Source organism: Oculina patagonica, chromosome 2 (assembly GCF_052425735.1).
Source record: "Oculina patagonica isolate OP01 chromosome 2, crgOcupat, whole genome shotgun sequence".
NCBI lineage: Eukaryota > Metazoa > Cnidaria > Anthozoa > Scleractinia > Oculinidae > Oculina > Oculina patagonica.
Genome location: NC_135759.1, coordinates 8,342,252 through 8,368,850, shown reverse-complemented (window position 1 = coordinate 8,368,850; position 26,599 = coordinate 8,342,252). Strand labels below are relative to the sequence as shown.

Genomic DNA, 26,599 nt, shown 5'->3' with positions numbered 1-26,599 from the left:
GGAGTATGTGAGATTCAAGAAGTTGTAAAGCTCTTCGGACACTTTGTTTACGACTTTAATTGATTGATGCAGTGTTTTCACTCACTTTGTAGCAAGCTTCGCAAACTCAGGTGAATAAAATTGCACTGTTTTGTTTAATTTTTATTTGTGAAGACAATGCTTTGAGTGAGTTGCATGTGCTGTGTTATGCTTATTATTGTTGAATGTTTTTCCCGTTCTGGACATATAAAAAAGTTTATTGTTTACGCTGGATTGACTGACTACAAGCTATATAATTAATATGTAACCGGACTACATGCTTGTCCAATTTGGAAATAATTAGATTCAAAAAATTCTTCTGACAGCCAAATTGCCAACTCAGCCAATTTTGGCTGCCCTCAGAATTTTTTTCATCAAATTATTTCCAAATTGGACAGCATGTAGTCAAATTACGTATACAAAGTAATTTTCAATTTTCATAATTCATAAATCTCCAAGTGTCATAAGTAAATATGGATGAGGAAATTGAAATGAGATTTAAACAAAGCTTTCTTGTCCTTTTATTGTCAAATTCTTTACTGGCTCTCAACTTACAAGCAATGGCTTGCACATAAAATAATAACTAGATTAAAATTATTAGATAAAATTTGACTTCTTAAAAGCCTAAAGTTCAACAGTGTTCAACAGTGTTTCCTGCATTCGTTAGAGCCTGGAAACTGGCTTTCTCGAAATTAAGTGCATGACCACTATAAACATACATTTCAATTTACAATTTATTTACATTTTACAGACTTAATAAGACGATAAGCTTACAACCTGTTTACCTGCCTCACTATGTGAAAGCTAAGTATGAACAGGCACGGCGGAGCCGGGGGGCTGGGGGGCTTTGCCCCCCCCCCCAGAATACGAAAAAATAAGACTTACTAAGAGAAAAGTCTTTTGTCCCCCCACTTCAAGTCACTAGTCAGATCCCCCCTCCCCCCCCCCCCCACTTGGAAAATTGCTCCGCCGTCCCCTGATGAAACTGTCTGAAAATGCGAGTATAATTGTAACAAGGGCACGCAACAGACCGTTTCGGTGAATATCTATTCGGAAAGCACATAATCCCCTACGATTTTTTGGGGATTAAAGTGTGATGAAAATCTGGAGATTTCTTAAGCTTAAACTTTTGTGACATGGGAAAAGTAATACCTGTTGTTTTCGAAGAGAGAAAGATGTCGTTTTGGGTACGAAAAAAGGCCAGCTACAATCGTCGAGTAGGTTACAGCGGCTTGTAAATTCGGGTAATAATATTTCGTCCCTTTAATTTTCTAAAGATTGAAAGCTTAGAGTATCCGAAAAGATACATCCTTCTTACCATTTAAAAATAAGGCTTTAAATCGCACAAAAAGGTCACGGTCATTTAAGAGTCATTTATTACCTACAAACGGTGTTCTGACACCTATAGTAATTTTTTTTCCTTGGTTGTCCCTGTTGTAAGGGAACAGACCACGATCAAATAGTCGCCCCTGTAAATATCTAATTGCCGTAACCGTTCATCAGTAGCAGACATATAGACATATAATGTGAAATTCTACAATCGGTTTCTACTCAATAAAAGTCCTTTACCAATGATACGCATTGGATACCTGGATGGGTTTCAACCATGATCTGCCGATCTATAACTGCCTTAGTGAAGCGTCATATGACGATTTAAAAAGCGACGTAGATTTAAAAGTCTTGCCGTTGAAAACTTGAAGAGGGACTTCTTATATAATACAAATAAATCAATTGGCTCTGCCTTCAAATTATTAGCGAGAAAAACTGTACATAACGTCTCTTTGTCACGCTCGACGCACTTTGTAAAACTTAAACTGACATTTCGCAATTTTCAGCTTTTAGTGCTAATAGTTAAACGCCCCGCAACGCTTAAAGCAATTATCTAAGCTGTCAAATACAACACTGCACCTGGCTCTACTATATCCATTGAAAACCAAATCTCCTAGGTTGTTGCCATTAGTTCTTAATCACGAAACCTTTTCTTGACTGATTTCTGACACTACTACCTCTTGCAAGCTTTTTGATGACAGTATTTTTTATATTTTTTTTATATTTTTGACGCTGTGATGAGGTTTTTTTCTGTTACATTACAACAAAAAAGTGGCCAGTTGGCGCTTTTCCTTTCCATGTCATGCATATGTTTGGAGTTTGTTAGTAGCGCGAGTCAAGTTCGAGCGCGGCCAGCTCAAAGAATTTTTTTCACTTTTTTTTCAACAATATCGTTTGACTATAATAAAGATCAGCACTAAGGTTTGATATACGACGCAGTTTTCTTTTTGATTACTGTCTTATCTTGACTCCTTGACTCCTTGACTCCTTGACCCGTGTCACGGATTGGTATCGGCGGCCGCTTGTGTTCGCCCTTGCAGGTGACGTTCAAGTTTCCTTGATAAGCGTTTTTAAATATGATTTTTGTGTCGTCGAGATGGAACCTCTACCTCAGTTGTGTGTAATTAATACAGGCATATATGTGTAAGGAAAATAAATGGATGTCAAGGAATATTTTTTTCTTTGAAAAACCGCAGCTGCGAACCAATGCAGGAATAAACTCTCACAATCGGCAGTAATAAGGAGTCAAATCAAATCTTGCTGTTCTTCAGACTTGTACCACTGATACATCGTTTTCACCAGCAATTGAAACCAAAAGACTAAAAAAAAAAAGAAGAGAAAATAAACTTGACTCGAACATGACTCGTGACTCGAACTTGACTCGGACTCGAACTTGACTGGTGCAAGGAACAAACTCCATATGTTTGCTGTTGTTATGGACAACCCATGCATCTTTGAAAAATGTCAGCTGAATTTAAGTGTGAATTGATTTGGTCTCCTGAATCTGAAACTTGATCCTTGCGTTTGAATATCGTGTCAGTCCGTATTGAAATCCGTCATCATCTTCGCATTTGCTTAATAGCCAAAAACTGTTTCGCAAAAGCAAACTAACCTTCTTAGCTTTCGCGTATGATTCAATATGTCATTAACTTTTTGGGTCTAATTGCCTTAAACTGAACTCAGTGACAGTGATGACTCCTTCTGATCTTGCTTCAGTTTCCTCGAAGCATTTGCAACCAAGTGACGCAAGTGACCGTTTCACTGCCACGCGAATTTCACCCAGACGCCAGCAGTATACTATTGGATTCAGGGAAGAGTTTAGAAAAATAAGGGTTTGAGCAAATTCTGTTGCCAGAATCGTGAAAGTGTTTTTCTTATACATGTCTCGAAGAATAAGGAAAATAAAATAAGGAAGATAGCACAACAAGTGAATAAAACAGACGTAAAACATACTGATTGCAGATTTTACAGAACGTCGTGTGTTTCCAAACTGTTGTGTTGTTTCACGTCGCTGACTTGCTTGAATTCTTCTTCGGTGATGCCTGACAACTGTAAAAATCTTCACGTATACACCAAACGTGACAAAAAGGCACACAGCTATAACAGACGCAACAGCAAAGAATGTTATGTGACTGTTCCAAATGAGAGTTGATGCGACGAAAGCTGAAATGATCCACAAAACGACAAGAACGGCAACGGTTCCACGCATTGTGACAAATTCGCGGTAGCGTAAATGAAGGTGGATAGCGAGATAGCGGTCGATGGTAATCGCTGTTGTAGTAAGAAAGGAAACACCACAAATCAAATTGGAGACGATATTGAATACTTCCATAGTTGCCCGCCATGTTTGGAGACGATTTGTGAGATAAAACGATTGATAGATGATGTAAAAAGGTTGCACGGTTATTCCAACACAGAGGTCGCAGATTGCAAGGCCAAATAGTAGCATATTAGAAGGCGAATGTAGAAAAGGATTGTTCCATATTGAGTAAATAACCACCGTGTTACCTAATATTGCTGTGACAGAAAGCGGCGTGTTTAATGCACAATTGACAATTATTGGCACGTGTCTTTCTCTGAAACGGTCTTCAGTGTTGTTGGATTCCGAGTACGCCGAACCACTGTTAACATTGGTAGTGAAGTTTTCATTCAACAGCGATCCATCTAAAGCCATATTTTCTTCCTTGGTTCAAAACCGCATTTCATCAAAACCCGCATTCGTAAATTGGTTCAATCTACCGTTCAGGGTTGATGAGTTTTATAAGCTGCATTTACATAATTAATATTTTCATCAGTGTTTTGAGTGGTTTGTATTCATTGTTCTCAACAAGCGACTAGTTGCACCTGCCAAAACATTATAAACATCCTGAAAGAACAAAGCTAAAATTTATCCGACATCGTTATTTTCATAAGAGCTACCTTAAATTGGAAACCTTAATTAAAAAACATGCAATTATTTTAAGACAGAATAATAACTATCCATTAACAATTGCAGTTTAACCAGCATTTTTTCTTCGTCTTTATTAACAAACGTATAATATTATTCACACTTAAACATGATTGTATGGTTTTTGCTAGATACTTTTCTAGTGTTGTTTGTCATATGAAACTTAATGCAAAATGTTTTGAAAAAGACATTTTTAATCATTTCCCTGCAAAGATGAAACCTTCAGTCTGTGTTAAAAAACTGCTTTCTGTGCCACTTTTGAAATGGAAGATATCTGGCACTACTTCTCTGTGTGCAGTTTAAAACAAATATACCATAAGCATGCTGTGCCCGTTGGTTTTAAATTTAAAATCTAGTTTACGACTCTTTGATGTGCCAACGGACGTTAAGCTGCGGATGCTAAAATCGGCCCAGTTGGCGACCATTCAAATGTTAGGATGATTAGGCAGAGCGCGATTAACACAGTGTTGAAGGGATGTATAGTAAACTGACCATATTTGATCTGTCCTTTTAAAACTCAAAAAGACTTTTTTTAAATCCAAATTAAAAAAACAAATTGGAATTCCTTATTAAAGGAAACATTTAATTTTTTTTATAAAATATTGCTTTGACTCAATGACTGTGGACTTAATCTGCGGTGATTTTGATTTTCCTAAGAAAAATGGCAATTTATGTTAAAAATTTGTACCCCTAGGATGATTGTCTGCGAACACAGCAGATATTTTATACACTGAGTTCATTAAAAGTTTTAATTTTAGTAAATTAATGTTCAGTATTTTGTCCATTATCAAACTGGAGCACTAAAGTCGCTGTTGGGGTTATTGTAGAAAGTTCCATCCTAATTTACTCATTTTTTTGGATGAAAATGTCACATTTAGAAGCGTTTCCTCTGTCATTGACATGGCGGCTTCAAGGTTATGGACATCAGATTTAGTTTGCTAATATTCCTTGCCGCCCTGAGGTCAGCAAGCAATTCTGCTTCCTTAGCTTGTCCTTGACCTTTTCTAATGTGTATAGATTAATTACACTCTTTGCGTTCTATTGTGACAACATAATTACTTTTGTCTCTGTGTCGGGAAGAGACAATTTCTTTGTGATTTAGCTGAGCTAACCGCCTCGCGTGCCCGTTTGCTCAGCAGATTTCTCTCTTGTGCGGACATTTTTCGTGAGAATTTTGCCTCGCGAGGCCTTGAGGAAAATATCTATCGTGTTTGATATTTTTTGCCTCGAGAGCCAAAATCCTCGACGTGTGCGGGCGACGTGAGCAACTTGATTAGCCAAAAATATCAACTGACCAATAAACACACGCAGAATGCTCACGTGATTCAACATGGCGGCTTCCAAATCAAACTTGCTAAGCACTTTCCTCACTGTCTGCGGTGAAATCTGCAGTAAGTAAATGGCTAAGCAAACAGGCACGTGAGGCGAATAGCTCAGCTAGTTGCTCTGGTGTGCGGCAGGTTTCCAAAAAGAACGAAACAGCTCTCCCAACTGCTAGGCTACCTGAGTCTGGAGATGAGCAAAGTGTACATCCCTCAGTGAGTGAAGTGCGTCCAGATATTTCACTAATAAACATATTTTTTTTATTAAAAACTGAGATATGTAGTTTGTATTTGAGCGCTACGTACAAATTATTTTTATTTTACAAATTATTTCCATTGTTTTTTTTTTGTTTGGATTTAAACTGTTCTTGTCAATTGTCAGATATCATTCAAAAATTCCCTTCAAAATTGATATCGCACAGGAATAAGTAAGAGATAAATACCGAGAACGGAGGATTAATACCGACGTACGAGGTATTTATCTGACTTATTTTATGATTATGTTGTGATCTTGCCGCTCGGGAAAAACTTACTTCATGAACTCGGGCGCTTCATTCAACTACCGTTTTCAAAAAAAAATGTTTATTTACATCAATTACAAATAAAATCGGTCCACAAAAATACTTAAAACTAAGCATGGAACCGAATTCTTTGACTCTTTCAACCCTTGGAATCTGTTCGGCTGTTCGAGGTTGCAGCAGTATTTGCCGCTAAAATTAAAGGAACCGTTTTCAAGACGCCAATGATTAAATCTGCAACTGAAATCACGTGTTCTCCAAATTACTCTCCTATTCACTTTGCAATGGCCGTTTCAGTGAGCGTCACCTCTTTTAACAAGTGCAACCACAGATAATGTTCCATTTAAGATCGCCATTGTCAGCAAGAAGATGAGCAGTCCTTGCTATTCTTTGTTAAAGAAAGCCACCATCCTTCAAACAAATTTAAACAAAAATGTTGGAATTATTTCTTATATAATTAACTTAAACGTTGTTGAAATAAGTTGTTAAAACACGAAAAATTGGATACAATGTATCAACCATTTTTTTATTTAAATTTCCCGCGTGCTACCATTTTGGAACAATGACGTCACATGGTTGTCCCTATTATCAGTCCACAATGGCTTTACTTTATTATGTTGCAAAAATGGCGACCATGTGCCGTTGTCAAATCCAAAATGGCAGCAAGTGGGAAATTCAAAATCCAAAAGACATTTACTCGATGTGGTCTGATGTGGGCATCGTGAATAGAGGGGAATGGTTATGAAGTGCGGCAAACTTCATAGGAGCAAATAAAGATGCAAAGATATATGTTGGATGTCCACGATTGCGCACGATCTTTTGTTTTGTACTCATACGCGGTGCATGTATTACGTAACCGAAACGTTTCTTTTGGTTAGTTGCTCAGACAGAAGTGAACAACTATTTTTTTTTGTGCACGGTCAAGGCCAAAAAAAGCGAACAAAAGCATAGGACAAAGATTTATTCATCATCATTTAAAGAGATGTTTTATCCAAAAAATATTGAGAAAAAAGGCTCGATCGTATGAAAGGATTTCACACTTAATAAGATTGAAGGCCCACAATGTATCTGACTATATTTCACTGAGAAAATGAGCCTTATTGCACTAAGGACCACTTTTTTATTTATGCCATGTTAAATTCGGCATCCATCAACAAGTCTTGTATCTATCAACAAGTTCGGTGTCACGCATATTCTTGTGTAACTACGACCGCTTTTCTTACAAACGAATTCTTTCTTTATTTTATGAATCTAAATTGTTATTTATGCCAATTACCAGCTATTTTCACGTCCGGCTATCCGCTGGTTCTGGTAGAAGCTCGCTCAGGCAGTCATCGATCGTTTCGTGCAAACACTTTCAGAATTTTCCACCCTTACTCGAAAAGAAGGCCCATTTCCGTGCGCAGGCAAGCAAAGTACTAAAACACATTAGTAAAGAAAATTAGTAGCTTTTTTATCATCATCAGCGATGCCAAACTCTGGCTTTTTGATATTTAGAGAAGTATTTTGAAGTTATGAGAACACTGTGTTAAAATTCCTGGGCTATTCAAAGTTATTTGCATAGTACTTTATTATGCATGCAGGTCATAAGTTCCGTGGAAATGGCTAATTATCCCCATGGCTCTCTCTCATTGGTGTAGCGGTGCAATATTAACCGTTTCCTTCAGCGTGCACCTCAGTTCTAGGTCTTTCGACGGCAAAACACCACGACTACAGTTTAAATGTCGCGCCCCGCCTTCCCTCCCTTAGCGATCTGTGTTCAGTGCATCAACTTCCAGCGGAGCGTATATTTTGTTCTTCGGGCGTATGTACCTTGTTTTTGTTTCTTCCGCGTTTGCTGTTGACCGCTTTGTATTCCAGGACGCCCGAAGAAAAAAATCCCCCGCTCCGCCGGTGACACTCTGTGTCGCTTATGGCTTCCCCGAAGTGTCGCTCTCCATATCTTAGCCATATAACAATGACAGCAGAAATAATATAGTACTAATCAAAAACAATGAAAATATTTAGCACACAGGTGCAGTGCCCTTGAGATCTAAAATTACCACCTAGTTAAGGTTCGATCAGGCAAATTGTGTAGATCTTGCTGATGGTTACGTAACTGATTACACAATCATCTGATGTAACATTTGTCAGGAAATGCTAATCAAGCAGAACTTTGGAAATATAAATGTTGGTAAGACTCAGAAAGGGGCATTTTTCTGTATGAACACTGTTTCGACAAGTGTGCAACGGGATTAAGACAGCCGATGGATCCTTTCTATCTTCTATCAGCGCTTATTTTTCTTACGACCGTGGACTTGGCATTGGGACAAGGTACGTTTTCTAGATATTCTCATCAGTTATTTTCTCTAACGCGTATTTATCTGTTGCTTTGGATTTCATTTGTCAACTGAGATGAACCTTAGTGAAATATTCTTAACGAGCTGAGAAGAAATGGTTTTAAGTTGCCTTAAAACATTTTAGCATCTTCCTTTTTGCTCTTGCTAGCATTCAAATGCAGTGATACTATAAAACGGGCTTAGTAGACATTTACTGCTGAATTTTATCCCAGTTTCTTGATGTATGACAACAAAAACACCGAACGATTTTGTCAAAGAAGTGTTTGTGTCGTCAAATAAATACTGTTAACTAGATTTCAACGCACTGAATTTAACATTATCGCATCAACGCTTAAAACTTCAGCACTGTGACTTTTCCGTTTATTCTCTAAGTACTCAAACGCCAACTTTTGTTCATCAAAACTAATGAAAACTATCCCACACCCGACATGCGAGAAAAAACGCAACAAAATTGGATATTTTTTCGCTGCGTGTTGATTTTCTAGTTGGTGGCATAAATCTAAGTAACGTTTACCAGTAAGGTATTACATTATTAATAAACTACTTTTATATTGAATGAGAATTCCCTCAAACCTTAACTTGTTTGTATCTAGTTATTTCCAAGATGTCTGGGTAAGATTTTTCATTCATTCATTCCTTTGATTTTGCTGTTTGTTTTATTTTTTATTGTAGACGATGGATGCGTGTCTTTGACTAGAGGAGATCAGTCGTTTAATGGCGACATCGAATACACTCCTATGACATGGTTCCAGACTCCTTCAGTTGTGCACTTTGGAAAAGGTAAAATTTATAAGTTTTCGTGTGATAAATAACTGAAATGATGCACTGAGAACTGTGACTTATAATAGGGAATAAAAAGTTAAAAGAAATATTTTAAACTAATGTCTAACGAAATTGAATGTTTAAATTAAAAGGGACTATTTTACGGATTCTAACAGATTTTTGAACAGCACAAATTTGTATTTGTGTAGTAGTAAACCTAAAAATAATGGTCCATTTTTATTAACAATTGCTATTTTAGAGCATTAATACTGTCCAAAAGCGCGTTTAGCTGGGGATGGCTCGGATGGAAACGGATTGCAATTGAAAAACGTTAGCCAACGTTTTCAAGTTGTTTCCGCGCTTAAAAAAAAATCGATATTTTATAGGTTACATCTTTTGCTAAATGTTCAAAGATAATGTTTTTCATTGGTAAAGTTGCCTACTACTTACTTCAGAACAGTTGAGACATAAAATCTGCGAAATCCCCGTGACATAGTATCTTTAAACCCTGTGTCGTACAAGAAGTGCGTGGGGCTACCCACTGCCTCCTTGAGGGATATTTCATCACTTTGAAAAAATCATGATTTTGTTTTGCGTGCTTAGATTTTTAGAAGCTGTTTATTTACCCGTAGTCCGAGTAGCTGAGTATTTTTATGTTGCAACATCATGCATACACTTAACGTTGTCATGACAACTGGTAATATTCAGGTTTATTGCAAGACGGGGTCTATGAAAAGCCGATTCCTATTGGTGAATAAATTTCGGCTTTGGCGTAGCAGAAACATTCCCATTGACTGATTATATTTTGTCACGATCAGAATGCACTGGGGAAGAGGCATTTGGCTTGGAAAGCGGCCTGGTCACAGATCAACAAATAAGCGCTTCTTCATTATGGAGTAAAACGCACGGCCCAGAAAATGCCAGGCTCAACCTCGTGGCTGCCAGAGGAAAAACTGGTGCCTGGTCAGCTAAAACTAACGACCAAAATCAGTTTCTTGAGGTGGATTTTTGGCGAGATGTCAAAATTACAAAGTTTCAAACCCAGGGCCGGCAAGACTGGGATCAGTGGGTAAAGAAATACAAGCTATCTTACAGTGTGGATGGTTCTTCTGCTTTTCAGACATATCAAGAAAATGGAATCGATAAGGTACAAAACGATGTGGTAATACATATATTATTCCACTATTACGCCATTTTACGATATTAGGGCAAAAGAACGCGTAAAATATACCTCGTTATTACACTGTAAAATAGGGCAAAAATACAGACGGACAAACTTAAGCAATACGGACCCAAACTAAATGGAAAAATTAGTCGAATAATAAATTCCTTATTCGATGGTTTAACATATAATACGAGCGGACATTTTGCTCATTGTTCGTATTTTTCCGAGCCCCGTGGGAGCGTGGAAAAATATTACGCTAATCGCAAATGTTAAACATGTTAAACCATCGAATAAGGTGTATTTTTATCTTAATTTAATGCCAAACTAAACACCGTCAACAATTGTCTGGATTGAAAAAAAGGGTGAACGGGAAGGGGAAAAGGTATGTTTTCGCCTTTAAAACATGGTGGAAAGACAATTAACAAATCTTTTCACACGAAATTTTTTAAACAGTTTTTAAACCAGCATAAGACATTATTCAAGATTGTATTCGATATCTTGTAGTGCGAAAATAAACCATTGGTAATAAGGTTAACAAGGCAAGCTTTTTTAAAATCTTTAAGTAGAAATATGTTTTGAAAAAGAAAATGAAATTAATTGTATTCAGTAAAAATCGAAGAAAAAGCACTTAAGTTCGCGACCTTCTACATAGCATTTATTGGGAAACAATTGGCCTCTTCCGGACAGAAAAGAGACTGTACTTTTCTTTGTCTTTCTCCTTGCAGGTTTTCTCTGGGAACACTGATAGGAACAGTGTTGTTACCCATGTACTGTTGCAACCAATCACAGCTCGATATGTCCAAATAAAGCCGACAGAATGGCACAGCCACATATCTATGAGGGCGGAATTTTACGGCTGTGTTCTTTCAGGTGAGGATGGGCGAAACTTTTTGTGGGAATTACCAGTTTTGGGTATTTTATAGCTTACTGCTTCCTTAATTATCTATAAAAGCGTGTTTTCAGTAAGGACAACTTGAAAGTTAAAGCAAAAACATCCTATTTAATCTCATTAGTAGTAGTAAAATCAAATGTTCATTTAGTACTTTTGATATAAGCTTCTTGTTCTGCATTCCTCTGCTCACTCATTCGATCAGCGCAGCACATTTTTTTTAAGCAAGAAAGGGTTTGCTTTCACATCCACCCCCAACGCCCGCTCTTTGAATGTCACTACTTGTGGTTTTTATCTATGTTACAAAAAATAAGCCTCAGAAAACTATTAGATCATGAAGCAGGCACGTTCACGATTGAGTTCGAACTGCGAAGAATGCAGTCGTCGTGTGTTCCTCCTTTCGTACAAATATGGTGGACATGAAATTGTCCCCGCAAACCTGTATGACTTTTTTATACTTATTTTATTTCCTTTTCTACTCAGACCGTTATCAAGTTATTGGTCGAAACGTCCATATGGATTTTGTACAAGAGCATCTACGAACAAAGAAGAATGTTGATTTTGGAGACTCCCAAGAACGCTCCAATAACATTGAGCTCGAAATTCTGGCGGACACTGTTTATGTTAAGGTATGGTACATTACTTATACCCATTGTGGTATTGCAATGTTGTGTCGTGGCTTTCTTTATATGAAAGAGTGGCATCTTATTAAAAGAAATTAATTGAAAAACTATAAACTAAAAATTAGAAACATATTTGTTATTCATCTTGAAATCCTTGTGGACACTTCTCGCCACGCATATACATCCGTTGGGGAAGAAAATTCTAGTATTTTCACTCTTCTTATTATATAAATGACATGATATAATATACCGGGAGGAGTGAGGTGAGGTGCGGAGAGACTATCTATCACTTGAGCATTGTGGAGTTAACTTGAATATTTTGGAAGGTCCAAGAGGCAATGAGCACTGGCTTCTATGGTATTTTCGCAGCTCCTATTTTATTTTCTTAAAAATAAAAAAAAGTTAGACTTGTTAATAAATTAATGTATTTTCTGTAAATAATGTGTAATATTGTTTAATTGTTAAATAGTGTGAAATAATAAAAATCTGAAATCTTATTATATTACGAAACAATAAGCATTGCTGCGTGTTTATGCTCAGTACCAACATTAAAACAATATGTAATTATATCATTTGTTAGGGCGACATCAAAATGCGTGGAATTAAAACATTGACAATGTTCAGCCGTAAAGTGTCCTTTCTGAGTGGAAGCCGATTAGATCTCAGAGCTCCAGATTTGCATCAAAGATTCAACGCCCAATCTGCAGGCGATGATGGCGACGATGGAAAACATGGTGTACCTGGACCAACAGGTAGCGTTAGTTGTCATGACGACGTGACGGTAAACGTGTTAGCGAGGCTTAAAATTTAACTGTTGCATATATCTAAATACCTAACGGCTAATAAAGGCTAAAAAATCAAATATTTTCGCCAATAAAATTGCACTTTAACCAAATATTGTTTATAAATCGTGTCACATAAAATGAATGGGGGGCAAACTTTCAAATACTATTTTCAATTGTCAGAAATAAAAATTTCGGAGATGAGGCTTCTCTTGTTTTCTTAAAGTGGCTTCCATTTCTTAACTTTTTTACTTTCACTCGCAAAGGGGACTCAGTAGTTGCTGCTGCTATTGTTGTTTGTTATTTAATGCATTTCGTTTTGTTGTTGTTTTTTCTCACTTTCAAGTGGAAATATTTGCTGATACGGTAGAAGGATTCATGGATATATTATCGAATGGTGGAAATGGAAAAGCGGGGCAAAATGGCGCCGATGGAAAAAAAGGGGCTGACAGCTTAAACAAGGTATGGAAGTAAACTATTTGTCGTCATACAAATAAACACATCGGATCCACGTTAAACGATGATCACTAAACGGTTAAGACAGGTCAACGGTATCAAACACGCCGAAAACGATAATTGCGCCATTACCGTGATCGCTCCCACTATCATCATACCGTTTAGAATGGATGGGTTTTATTCATGATGATGTCCACAAAACAAATTAAAGTGAAACATATCTCTGCAAAATCAAGCACAAGTGGATCCCGAAAAAATTACAATTGATATATTTTGTCTTACAATTTTTTCCTCCAAGGCCCTTTCAGTAGTTCAAGGTTTTGTTAAGATATGAGATAATTTTTAAAATACAAAGGAGCATCTTAACGTCACGAACAAAGTCTAGGCACTATAAAGGTAACGCATTTTTTTTCGAAAAGTTTACGTTTACATGCGTGTTTACGTGTGGTTTACGTATAGATGTATGTAGAGTAATTAACGGGAATTCGATGCTTTATGGCTATCAATTTCTACAGCAACCTGCGCTTTTCACAAGACAATAAAACAACGTCCAACAACACAACTCGAGGTTTATTACGGGTAAATTAATAGAGAAAGGCGATAGTCATTTTACACTAAAAAGTAGAAGTGAAATACCACAATGTAGAGCTTTGTCTGCTTTTCTTCAAATAGAGACCGGACAAGACCGAAGCAGACTGTAGAGCGCAAGCCAAAAGGAATTACTGGGGGACCATCAATGGATGTACTTCACCAATTCATGGCACCACAGGTGTACAAGGAGGGGCTGGCGGAGACGGCGGGTATGGTGGCAAATCAGGTAAGTGTGAACATGTCATTTGTTAACTACTGCAGGGTTCACACTACAAAACTTACTATGCTCGAAAACAGGAAATGGTGGTAATGCAGGACGCCAAACAGTCAACGTCAGAATGGTACAAGGAAAGATGGAGCTAAACACATGCCGTGGAACAGGAGGCCAGGCAGCTAGAAATGGAGTTGGAGGAGCCGGTAAGTCGAGAGTATGTAAAGGTTGATGTAAAGTCAAGGGAAGATCGAGAAATGTGCGCATCATACAAAAATAAATTCGAAAATTTAAGGTGGCTCTGAAACCGCTTCAGAGATTTTTTTTAACTTTGCAAAAACTTAATCTTAACATTCTGATCATCGTTCAACAATAAAAAATGGGGTAACCGGACTCCTTTGAGTTATAAGCACTTAAAGCTAAAGTTAAGGGTGTTTTCAACTGGTTATACCGTTGCTATGGTTACAAGTGACGTCAAGAAAATAATCACAATTTGTTTGCCAATAGTTGGGTATTTGTTTGTACCATTTTTGTAGTGGTTACTGAAAAATGTTTATGGCATTGACCCATTATTTTTTTTTTGGCCTTCTTCCTTTCGTGGTTTTCGAAAGGTCCTAAAAAGGAAAGAAAGGCCCCAAAGTATATAAGAGCTGGAAAGTACTGAAAACTGTTTTGAGCCTCCTTAACGTTCCTTCAGTTTTCACTTCACAAAAAGTGATATCCACGATTAGTAAATATCATTTAAATTGTTCCTCATAGAAAAAAAGAGTCTTAATGAAAGACAGCCTTTTTAATCGTGCGCAGCGATACAACATGAGGTAGCTAACACTGAGTTGAAAGAACGTGTCGGTATTCATTTTAAGATCAAAATCCAAATTCTGCCATACGCTATTGATTGTGTATACGAACGTTATTTACCTGATTTATTTTCAGGTGGCCAGGGAGGTCGCGGAGGCCGTGGAATCAAATGTAAATTTTATGAAAGTTGCGGCTTTATTGGTTCATGTTCGTCAGGCTGTCGTTCAAATGGTCAGACAGGTGAAGCAGCTCGTGGACCAACTGGAGCAAAAGGAAGTGACGGGCAGAGTTGAGTATTGCTCTTTTGCTACTTTCTTTCGTTACCAAAAAGAGGAATCAAATAAAAAGCAATAGAATATTTTAAAACTGAATATATCAAAACGAAACAAAGCGGAACAAAATAAAGCAAACAAACAAACATTCAGTTGCAATAGGTCCAAATTACATCATCAAACTTCGAAGGTATTTAAGGAGGTCCCCTGCAATTTTCTTTTTGATACTCGTTTCTATAACTAATAGTTGTATCTCAATAGGTCCAAATTACATCATCAAACTCCGAAGGTATTTAAGGTGGCTCCATAGGGTTTTGAGATATTACGGCGCGCGCACAAGTGATACCCATCAAGAGATCATTTTCGCGTTATTTTTTGGACTAGTTAAATAAAAGCTGCCGAAATATTAAAAACAAGGAATAAAATATGTTGTGCATTATTCTTTTTTAAAATAACGGCCTTTGTTTTTGAGCTACATCTACTCAAAAAGTGCTATTTTTTGGTGTTTTTATGGCTTTGATCTTAAATTTCTTTAATTTTCTTCGGTGAAAATTTTTGAAATTCTCCCAACAGATTGAATCTGATGAGAAATAACTTTTAAAAACAAAAAAAGTAGGGGTTGTCCAGGTCGTTTTTGCGTTTTTGGTTATTTTATGTTTTTTTGACTAAGCAAAAAAACTGGCTTACAGATTTTTTTAAAAAAACGGCAAAAAGGGCAGTTAAAAAGGTACCACATCTATGCCAAATTTTAAGGAATTTCACCGAAGGAAACTCTAGTAAATACAAGGGGAAATTTTCTATTTTCGCCCGAATAACAATTACGTCATCAGAATAGAAATTGTCCAAGATCGCTATTTGAGCATGCGCGAACTTTCGAACCATACGAGTTGATGTGTAAAGACGAGCGTTCCCCGTTGTTGTCGGTTTTTGTGCGAATATCTGTTAACCCCAAGGTTAGTTAGAGACATACCTTAATCCTTTATGTAGCAGAATCTCTGAAATTCTGCTCGAAGTATCTCACAATCGCGGAGACTATTCTTTATTTTATCTTTTGCTTTCGATCGTACGAACTTCACAAAAGCGGCCAGAAGCACCGCGGACGTTGTAAACACCTTTTTAGGGTGTTGTAAACTCTTTTATCTGCTCAACACAGGAAAGCACGGGTGTTGTTTCATTGGCAGGAAGCAAGTCTCGCGTTTTCTCGCCAAAAATTTCACGCTCGCGTGAAGCCGCCATGTTTGTTTTGATTTGCCGGCATTTCAAGCTCGCCCTTTCGTACCCATTCTTCGCGCGGTCAAGAAACCCTATGGAGCCACCTTAAGGAGGTCCCCTGCAATTTTCTTTTTGATACTCGTTTCTATAACTAATAGTTGTATCTTATACAATACAACAGGTTTAACTCAGAGTAAAACATTGTGCAATATTCCTTTGTTTTGGAGATATTGTTTCCTCCTTTTCATTTTTTGAGAGGTTTTTTTGTTCTCTTGGTCGTTCTTTGTGTTATGTGTGAGTTTTGCAGGTTTTTACACCGAGGATGAATCCAGTATAACCGATTGCTTTTGACAGATGGATGACAAATCACATTGTGACACTTATTTTAATTGTATTTCAGCTTTGATCGGCGCTGGCTCACAGGGTCGAGTGGAAAACTCCTATCTCCAGAAGCTGGACCTTAGTCGCAGCGCGAAAGATAAATATCCTTTGGCTTTACTGAAGTTGATGACAAGGCACGCTGAAGATCTCATTTGGGCTAACAACATCGCCAAAGCCGAGGCAGTATTAAAGTTCTTGATAACCTTAACTGAAGGAAGAACAGATGCTTCGGAATTAAGGAAAGGTAAGGTAATTTACTACACTTCGCGTTTGACAGTTTTTACTAGGAAAAAGTGACTATTCCAGTCACTATCCTTACGACAGTAGAAATGGCGAAATACAAACGTATGTTCACAATCCCGGCCACCATGCCTTTATTGCTTATAACATTAGCTCGTTTACACATTATCCTCCAAAGACTTGCGTCTTAAAATTCTCCTCAGGGGAAGCAGGGATGGTGCAGTGGTGAAAGTGCTCGCTTTCCACCAATGTGGCCCGGGTTCGATTCCCGGACCCGGCGTTATCTGTTGGATGAGTTTGTTGTTGGTTCTCGTCCTTGCATCTATGGTTTTTCTTTGGGTTCCCCAGTTTTCCGGGGCGCGGTGGTCTAATGGTTAGCGCGCCGGACTCCGGAGCGAGCGTTCCGGGTTCGAGCCCTGGCCGGGGTCACTGTGTTGTGTTCTTGGGCAAGACACTTTACTCTCATAGTGCCTCTCTCCACCCAGGTGTATAAATGGGTACAGGCGAAATAATGCTGGGGGGTTCCCTGCGATGGACTAGCATCCCATCCAGGGGGGAGTAGAAATACTCCTAGCTGCTTAATGCTAAGGAAACCGGGATAAGCTCCGGCAGTATGCGCCACTTTGGCTCGAAGCTGACCTTTTTTTTTCCCGGTTTTCCTCCCTCCACAAAAACCAACACTTCTAAATTCCGATTCGATCGGGAATCCGAGGGTCGCCGGTTTGTTATTCGCAAGTCAAATAAGTGCTACCCTCGTAAAATAAAGACGATTAAAAGTAGGCCAAGACATAAAACAAAAGAGCAAGTGCAAGTGACATCTGTCAGTTTCAAAGAGGTATTATTAATGCGTGTGTTGTTTGTTTTTCACCTCAGTTGCAAAACGAAGGCTTGCCTTCTTAAACAAAGAAGGATTTGACAGATTTGGAAATAACGAACTGTTTGCCCCCTTGATAAAATGGGAAGCGTATAAGGAAAAAGTGGAAGAGATAAGAGATCACGCCAAAGCTTACGAGGACGCTTACAACGGTGTACAGGCGTCAATCGAGCGGCAAGATAATTTGAATGAAGTGTTACAAGCTCTTCCAGAGGCAGCCCTGATTCAGGTCAACAGTGAGTTAGAAAGACTCGTCGAGGCCCGAAGAATTGCAATAAGTGAGAAGGGTGCTTATGTCGCAGTAAGTTTAATTATAAGTTAGTTTTTAAACAGTAAAAGATAATGATCATGGCAATAAATATTCTACAGTCAAATTCGTATAATATATATCTTTTTGGAGACGATGGCTATGCATTTACTTCATATCAGCAGTAGGGCTGCAATAAATGGGTGGCTGTTTAGGAACAGGCCGCCATCCTTATCAAACAGAAATTAAGTATAAGAAGCGTCATTGGGTACTTCACTGAATGGATTGCCTGTACCAGCACATCGGACACCGATTCTGACATCAGTTATCTGTTATCTTCATCTTGCAAGCTGTACCCTACAACGGACAAAATGTTGACGTTAATTGTAAATATTACTTACTCAGGACACTATTGCTACATTCTGCTTGAGCGGCATATATAGTTTAAGTAAACTAATAAGGGTTTTCAATTTTCTACTCTTTTAATGGTACTGTCTTTATTTTTTTTTTTTATTATTTTAAGAGTATCAAACAATTAGAAGCAAGCATGACGAGCTCTCTGGAAGAAATCATTGCTCAGCTACCTGATGTATACGAAGCATCGCAGTTCAACAGAGGAGATCTCTTCGCTATACTGCAGGGGATTACAGGGTTCCTTAGTGGCATTGTGGGACAGGATCCGTTTGCGTCTATCGGCGCCGCTGTAGAAGTAGCTGGAAATTTTGCAACGAAGTGTAATACTGGTACCCTCCAAGAGAACCTGGACAAAATCGAGAAATGGATGACATTTGGCGAGGCGTACGCAGCTTTGGAAGATTCAAGTGACCTGGATTTTGACCAAATGGATGTAGGAGCTGTACCCGAAGTGATGATGGTAATGTGACAACTGCATCAATGCGTCATAGTAATATTTTACATACACCTATTTGCATTAACGTTGTCATAGAAAAAAAGCAACATAAAAAAAGACAAATAGAAATTAATTAGGCATTACAAAGATATGTTTGAAATTCGAAGAGACAGCTTTAAACGCCTCAAAATACACGTAAAACGATTTTACCTTCAAACACAAATAAAATGTGTACAGTAATAAACTCGTTCGTTTCCTGTTAATGCTTCCAGCTATGATGATAAGGTTAATGAATTCTTATTTGGCTTTTTTCATTTGGCTTTTTACTATGACAACGTTATAACGTTCAGAAAACCATTCTCTTAGATTTCAATGTTTAAAATTTTCTGTAAATGTTTTTAAACACAAAGTAAGGCTTCTGTGGCCCATGTAGAAAACAGTTCAGTTCATTACATGATTCGAAGAAAAAATATTTACTAATGGTATAAATGAATGTTAAACCACCGTTGGATATATAAACGTTTTTCTTTTTCATTTGCTCCAAAGGCTAACTTGGAAATGAACAAAGAAGGGCTTGCAGCGGACCTGGTCTGCATGCTTGAAGAGAGGTCATTACCTCGAGACGTGGCCAAGTTTGAAGCACAGATAGCAGGATTCTTTATTGCTGGCTCAGCAAGGATTGATCTCATAGCAAAGGTCATCGACTTAGACAATGACATTGGTGGATATAACTTTGACATCATCAACTTAGAAGAGACATCAAATAACTTGCAAAGTCTTGCCGAAATTGGAGGTAAGAATAACTTTTTGAACTAGAAAAAGAATTCAGACACTCGATTATTTACAGACACAGTTCCCAAAAAATACACCTGGGAACAGAAATTAATGTGGGGCTACACTTATCAGGGCAGGAAAAGTTTAATTTTTTCGAAAATATGCAATTTTGCAAAAAGATCGACAAAACGAAGGCATTAAAAGTAGGAAATAACAAATTAAAATAAGAGTTCTCGAAGCGGTAACATGCTTTACTAGGGCTTCTGTTGATAACAGTTTTAATTGTTAAAGCTAATGGAGTTACCCTAATGAAATAAGGGCTTATACTTACTTAGTCTAACTTACGTTACCTCTATAAATTGACGGCCGTGAACGATTACTTTTTCTTCATTTTTACATGTAAATAAAATGGTTAGAAACTGCCCTTCAAAGCTGAAAATATAAATGATCAAAAATATTTTATAAAAAAAATATAAAAAAGTTCGACAATATATATCGATACGACTGTCTTAACCTAATGGGTAACCACCAGTGGACTAATATTATATCTTACTGCATATTTTGTATTTTTTAGACTCGCCCATTGCTGAGAGCATACAACAAATGTTTCTTGATGATCTTCTCACCTCTTATGGGGAAATGGAAGCCAGTTTTACCGAGCATCTCTACCAGTTCTACAAAGGATTTGAGTTCCGTTCGCTGTGGAATGTTGATGAAACATTGGTTCAATTTGAGCAAACAGCAACTGAAGCCGCGCCGGGTACTGAGTCACTGCAGGGAGTTCTTCAGTTAACCAAAGCATTACAAGAAATCGATAATCTTGAAAACAAAGGACGGCAGTGTTTTACCACGTTTCGGTATACCACAAATACACACAAGTGGTCGTTTGACAGCGTTACCCACTCGGAGGTATGTATATGTCTGCATGCATGCATGTCTGGTCTGCCAGGCCTTTCTAAATGCAATACTCTTTCGATTTTATGCTTGATACAATTTGACAGATCAAACGCTTCAAGCTTAAAGACAAGACCGAATGGTGGTCTGGGTGTTCACTGGAACTTTGCATATTGGCCTGAAGGAAATGTATAAGTTTGTATTTTTGCACGAAAAGAATTCTTGAATCTGTTTTTGCTCTCAGGAGGCCTTTCTCTACAGCTTGATTTTCATTGTCGAGTGGCAGTTTTGAGTTTTGAAAAGTCACAAATTCAGTGAGACTGAAGGTACCTTGTTTCTACATGTCTACATGTACAGAGAAAGAATAAGTACAAATTCGCGTTTTTCATGTCATTATCTATTAGTAGTCATAACGTGCTGCGCCTCTCTTGTTCTTCTTGTTCTACCCATACTACCTTTCGGTCTTGTCTTTTAGCTTTGGTAGGACAACGTTTATTGAAATAGCTGTATTACAATGTATATAAAACAAAGAAAATACCAACTTTTACCAAGAGTAAAATTGAACTACAACATTTTCGTTAGCTCGTGCAAGACAAAGAATGTACGTCTGTGGGCGAACAACAGCGTATATGCAAAAGTATGTGCATAATTATTAAAGTACTCTACCAGACTTGAAAGATACGTTTACAAGAGTTCAGGGGTACATGCATAATCGACGTAACATAATCTTTGAAATGTTCACATCTCTTCCAGTTTGATTAGTTTTTTATTCATTAATTTTTTATATTAATTCTTTGTCTTAACAGATGTTTGACCAGCTACACAAAGAAAGCACGAGGTTAACTTTAAAAGTTTCTGATAGCTGCGATACTTGTTACAATGTTCGCCTTTTAAAGGTAAGTAACTGTTTGGTGTGTCAACTTTGTGCAATGCCAGAAATGTCGCTCCTGGCGCATGATATAATCACTTAAGGTACATGTATGACCTTATTTCATTTATTTTCCTTTCCACAAATCGAAACTTGTCGAAAATGTTGTCTCTCAGTTAGATGTCACGAGCTTCACTACAAAAATTCACTAAGAGCCCAAAAACGTACGGAAACCCTCAAATAGTGGTGTAGCGTTGTTAAAAATTACCATGCTGGTGTACTGAAGCTATAAACAAGTGATATTATTGCGATGCCATCGGGAACTTCATATCTCGACTTGAAAAAAAAAATCAGGCTTATTTTTTTCCAGATCTATCCTTGTGACCTGGAAAAAACAACGGAAACTCACAACGGCTCCCCTCTTCCTTTGACAATTATTTACTTTATATGTTCATCTTGATGTTCTAGGCGAGTTTCATGTACGAGCTTTAGTGCCTCGCCAATTTTTAAGTGCGTATTTTTCCTTTACAGATGTATGTTGAGCTCTATGGAGACACAACACAAGACAACCACAACTTTCCAGCCGAGGTTCATTTAAAACTGCGCCATATGAGTGCTTCGTACTTTAGAAATGGAACTGGAGGCATCAAGGAATTCCGTCAGCCATTGGCATCATTGAGAAATTTTGAATTCAACCGTTTCGCCATAACTGATACCGCAAAATGTAACGAAGCAAAAATGAATGGCAACAGTAAGTAGCTATGCAGTGTTTTATTTATTAAGCATCGGGGGCGCGACCTTCAAAGTTTAGAATTTCCTTAAATGATCTATGGTAAAACCAGATTATTCAAGAGCAGGGCGGACTTGTTTTGGCCGAAACCTGACTGACTGACTGGCTGAGACAGACTCACTAACTAACTTTTTCAGAGTAGCATTATACTCCATGACGGCGCTTTTTCCACTCTAAAGAAATACGGTATTGCCAGTTGACACCAGTTTACTTTCCCCAGCTTAAATTTAATTACGGCAGAAAATTCCAAGATTAAAAATATATATATATTGCGTTAAATAAAAAAAGGAAAAGTAAAACTCGACGGAAATTTAGACGTTATACCACTGAGATAGAGAAATATTTCAACGGGTCTTTATAATAAATTACTCGTACAGTTTTATTCGATTGCCCAGTACAGGAAAATGTCATATGCCTGAGAATTTATGAAGATAATTCCAAAGAAGAACCTAAGTTTCCTAATTATTTTATATCAAATTTCTTGTACCTATTAAGCTGATCAAATTGGCTCCACAAAACAAATTGAGTGACCAACATCAGTACTGAATAAACGCAAAATTGTAATTTCAGGTGATTCACTTTTCTGTATGGAGGAAGATGACTATCGCCTTCAGCCGATGTGCTGTCATTACCTGAGTGACTCGCCGTGCAATGACATACTTCTTGGCGCCGAGGAATGTACAAGTCCATTTGGCACATACGAGATCTCCATGCCGATTGACGAAAACGCTCCTTGCCAAGCCAGTAGTTCACAAATAACAGATAAAAATTGCAAAGACTTTGATGTAAGTTTGTTTGTTTTATCCGTTTCTCTCGTGTTCTAGTATTACAGAGTTAAACTGTCTAACTCTCTAAAACGCAATCTTCATATAAGGTTGTGGCGGTGGTGGTTGTTAAAATGCAGTATCTGCCCCCCCCCCCCCCCTCCCCTCCCCCCTCCCTCCTCACTTTTATTGAATGACAGGTTAGATACCACTTTACCAAGACTCAAATTAACTGTGAGATACAACCTATAGACTGTCAAAATAAATTACATGGTGAGGAGAAATTTATATATTTTTATTAGCCCAATGGCAACATACAATTTGACTTTCAGTCTATCCATAAATTGACACTGCAACAGAAACAGTTATTCAATCGCTTTATATTATTTTTTTCTCTTTTCGTTCTGCAGCGTACCATCTATACCAAGATGAACGTATGGATTCACTATTTACACTGGACCGGAAGTTACCCCACGGGACCGGACGATACCAGATGCACAAACTACCAAAAAAGGAATGACGAGTCTCGGATTTCCTTGTCTGAGTTAATTCTAAATCTATACCCGGAAATGTAAAGCAACATCGAAATGGAACAATAATAAGAAGAATCGCCCACTTGATGATTTAAACGAAAAAGTAGTAAAAAACTCAAGGGTTTAAAATTAATGCCGATACGTTGCCACGCTTCTCAGCCTTAAAAAATATTAACATGCAGTTTGAATAATTGGTGTAACAGTCGTTTGCCACAGTGATCTAAAAAGTAACAGTTAATAATAAATAATAGTTAATAGTTAATAGTTAATAGTTTACTTATTGTAAAAGAATAGTGACAGTGAAATAAATCAAATCAATAAATCAGTTTGATTCACTTTCAATTCTTTGCTTTTAACCCCTTCGCCATTTCAACTTCTCTAATCTCATCCACCCCTTCTTAGATTAATCCCTTCCAAGTTTTAGCGTGATCATGCAGCGTTAAAGATGATTTCCAGTCCGTACTGCGCAGACTCAGGGTTTGTTTTCATTTTTGTTTTGAATTCGTTGAAACGTTACACTTCGGTAATGGCGTACATGAAGTTTTTTAGTTCGCCATTACGGATCGTTTCGTTCAAGAATTCACGATGAGCTAAAACGTCTGTTTGAAATACCGTCGAGCTTCTTTTACTCGTTATTATTGTTTTGCAAGGATATCTGGCGTTAATAATGAAGAAAAAGGTAAGTTTTATCCCGGAATTTTTATTTTTGCTAGTAAACATTCTTCTGTTTGCGAGACTCACAAACATTGCAGGCGCAGATTACGCAGTACGGACTGGAAATCGTCTTTAAAGGGGCAGTATCACGAGATGTCTCCTAAGTTCTTGTGTTAACTATGATAGAATTACGAGGATGTGAACTCAGTGATCAACAACATAACATTTGAAAAACATAAGAAAGGAATAAATTCACTCTCAAAGATGTGAACGTTATCACGGGTTTTAAGTGATTTTCTTCCAAGTGACACGGTCGAACTTGAAAACTTCAACCCGACATTTTCAAGTATTAGGCCACTACTGTCTATCGGCCCGTACCAAAACCACCTTTTAACAATTTTCATGACTAGTACAGCACGTTTCAGCAAGGCCAGGCCACTTTTCGTACTAGTGGATTTCCAACACCAATACCAACACCTTCATTGCATTTTCAAGTACGCTAAATTTTGGTGCCACTGTCCCTTTAAAGGAGAAGTTCACTCCAGAACGGCCATTTATTTTCTATACGCCAATAAAAAGTTTATACAAAGATATGTTATTCACCAAAATTTCAGCCTCCAACGTGCGCTATAACGCTACGAAACTCGACAACTGAACGCCGCCATCTTGGACCTGGTAATGTATGCGTGACGTCAAAGAGCTCAGCCTGAAGTTTGGCAAGAGAATTTAAATACTCAAAATTCCTTGTTTCTTCGTAGTGGCTTTTGTTTGTCAAAATGCCTGTTTGCGCATCTCCATTTTGCTCAAACAGAGCTCCAAGAAATACAGAAAACAAGGATTTTCGACTATTAAAATTTTCCGCCAAACTTCAGGCTGAGCTCTTTGACGTCACCCATACATTACCAGCTCCAAGATGGCGGCGTTCAGTTGTCGAATTTTGGGAAAGATTTCGTAGCGTTATAGCGCACGTTGGAGGCTGAAATTTTGGTGAATAACATATCTTTGTGTAAACTTTTTATTGGCGTAAAAAAAATAAATGGCCATTCTTGAGTGAACTTCTCCTTTAAATTAAAGGGAACCGACAACTGTGATGAAATGTTGAGCCACGCAGCCCCGTGGAAGTTTGAAAATTAAGACTGGAAAAACACATTAAGTTTTTTCTGAGCGTAAGCCCTTTTTAGAAAATTAGAGAAAACACGAGAGAAGGAGAAAGTGTTAAAATTATTACCAGCAGTGGGATTAAAACCCGCGCTCTCCGAATTCTATCACCTTTGCTCTGCCGACTGGCCTACGAGACCAAACAACAGTTAAACCCCGCCAGATAAAAAAAAAAAAAAAACTCTTCCTTGTCTCCTGTGGGCCAATTTTCGTTTTAGGCCTAACGCTTTGAAGAAAATTTATTTATTGCTACCAGCAATTAAAATAAACATAATTCTCTAATTTTAAGCGCTAAGATTTTATACCACATTTCAACCTTCGACGGTTAAACAAAGGGCTGAACCAAGAGAATTGCTCCAGGAAAATCGAGTTATGAGAAAAAGAACCTAAAGAAAATAAATTTTATTTAGACTTTGTATCCCGAGCCCACGTCCAAAACGCACAGCAGGCAAGTTCGCTTTTTTAAACTTCCCTCCGTGCGTTCAATTCACCGTTTTTATGCTGTTATTCTTCTTAGTTTATGTTAATTGCCCTTCAAGGCCTAGTTTTTGCAGTTCAATTTCACTTGTATTTAATACATGTTGACGAAGCTTCGAGAACACACAAGATTAGCATGAACACAAAAGAATAACAATTGGCTGTAAAACGTAATGCCAATTGTCGCACCTATGAAATGTTCCATTTTCAAGTTCAAGTCACCTGAAAGTCAGTAAAACAAAACAAAAATGCCAACTCGAAGATTAAGCCTTAATTTCAATCCAGATCCACCAAAAACTGCCAGTTTGAAACTGCCACAACATGGATTCAGCCAATTGTTCACTTCAGGTCTAAGGGAATCGAATGAATTCGACAACATAGGGAGCTCAAAATGAAGATTTTTGGGCTTTATGATGAAATGCCACCATGTAAATTAACCCTCTTTTTAACTCCAGATCCACCAACAACTGCCATGCAGTTTGACACGAAATTTAAAATCTGCATTTTGGGAAAATACTACCACGTGGATTCACCCAAATGTTCAATATAGGTCAAAAGAACTAGAAGAGTTCCCCCACATGAAGAACGCAAAGTGAAGATTTTTGGTCCTTGTGATGAAATACCATCCCGTGTCATAAAGGAATCTGCTCCTGTAATCATTCCATCGATAACCTCTATTATAAACAGTTCATTCAATTGTGGTGTTTTCCCTAGTGTCTGGAAAACGGCTGAGGTATGTCCAATTCCAAAAGACGGCGATCGCGAAGTAGCGAGTAATAATAGACCGATTTCACTTTTGCCTATTCTATCTAAGGTGTGTGAAAAAATTGCACTTGATCAGCTCACACCATATTTGACTGA

At 37.8% G+C, this 26,599-nt stretch overlaps 2 protein-coding genes across 2 annotated transcripts; one reads left to right on the top strand and one right to left on the bottom strand.

Moving 5' to 3' along the window:
- Positions 1-2,264: 2,264 nt before the first annotated feature.
- On the bottom strand, positions 2,265-4,053 carry LOC144641760 (melanocortin receptor 5-like). The gene is made up of 2 exons (XM_078500787.1): positions 3,301-4,053; positions 2,265-2,666 (listed from the first exon to the last, which is right to left on the bottom strand). The coding sequence occupies exons 1-2, from the start codon at positions 4,019-4,021 to the stop codon at positions 2,593-2,595; spliced, it is 795 nt and encodes a 264-aa protein (XP_078356913.1). The 5' UTR covers positions 4,022-4,053; the 3' UTR covers positions 2,265-2,592.
- Positions 4,054-9,104: 5,051 nt separating this feature from the next.
- On the top strand, positions 9,105-23,823 carry LOC144642892 (uncharacterized). Its single transcript, XM_078501994.1, has 19 exons — positions 9,105-9,253; positions 10,054-10,382; positions 11,126-11,270; positions 11,773-11,918; positions 12,493-12,664; positions 13,041-13,156; positions 13,823-13,967; positions 14,039-14,158; positions 14,886-15,038; positions 16,635-16,859; positions 17,729-18,030; positions 18,500-18,850; positions 19,373-19,619; positions 20,175-20,509; positions 21,301-21,390; positions 21,894-22,113; positions 22,723-22,937; positions 23,327-23,676; positions 23,708-23,823. Exons 1-18 carry the CDS (start codon positions 9,211-9,213, stop codon positions 23,489-23,491), a joined length of 3,519 nt encoding a protein of 1,172 aa, XP_078358120.1. The 5' UTR covers positions 9,105-9,210; the 3' UTR covers positions 23,492-23,676; positions 23,708-23,823.
- The last annotated feature ends 2,776 nt before the right edge of the window (positions 23,824-26,599 follow it).

Coding starts and splice junctions, on each gene's coding strand:
- LOC144642892 (XM_078501994.1), top strand. CDS start 9,211: ATGACATGGTTCCAGACTCCTTCAGTTGTGCACTTTGGAAAAG. Junction 13,157..13,822: donor GGGCTGACAGCTTAAACAAG/GTATGGAAGTAA, acceptor TTCTTCAAATAG/AGACCGGACAAGACCGAAGC. Junction 19,620..20,174: donor AAGTCTTGCCGAAATTGGAG/GTAAGAATAACT, acceptor TGTATTTTTTAG/ACTCGCCCATTGCTGAGAGC.
- LOC144641760 (XM_078500787.1), bottom strand. CDS start 4,021: ATGGCTTTAGATGGATCGCTGTTGAATGAAAACTTCACTACCAATGTT. Junction 2,667..3,300: donor TTCTGTAAAATCTGCAATCA/GTATGTTTTACG, acceptor TTTTTTTTTTAG/TCTTTTGGTTTCAATTGCTG.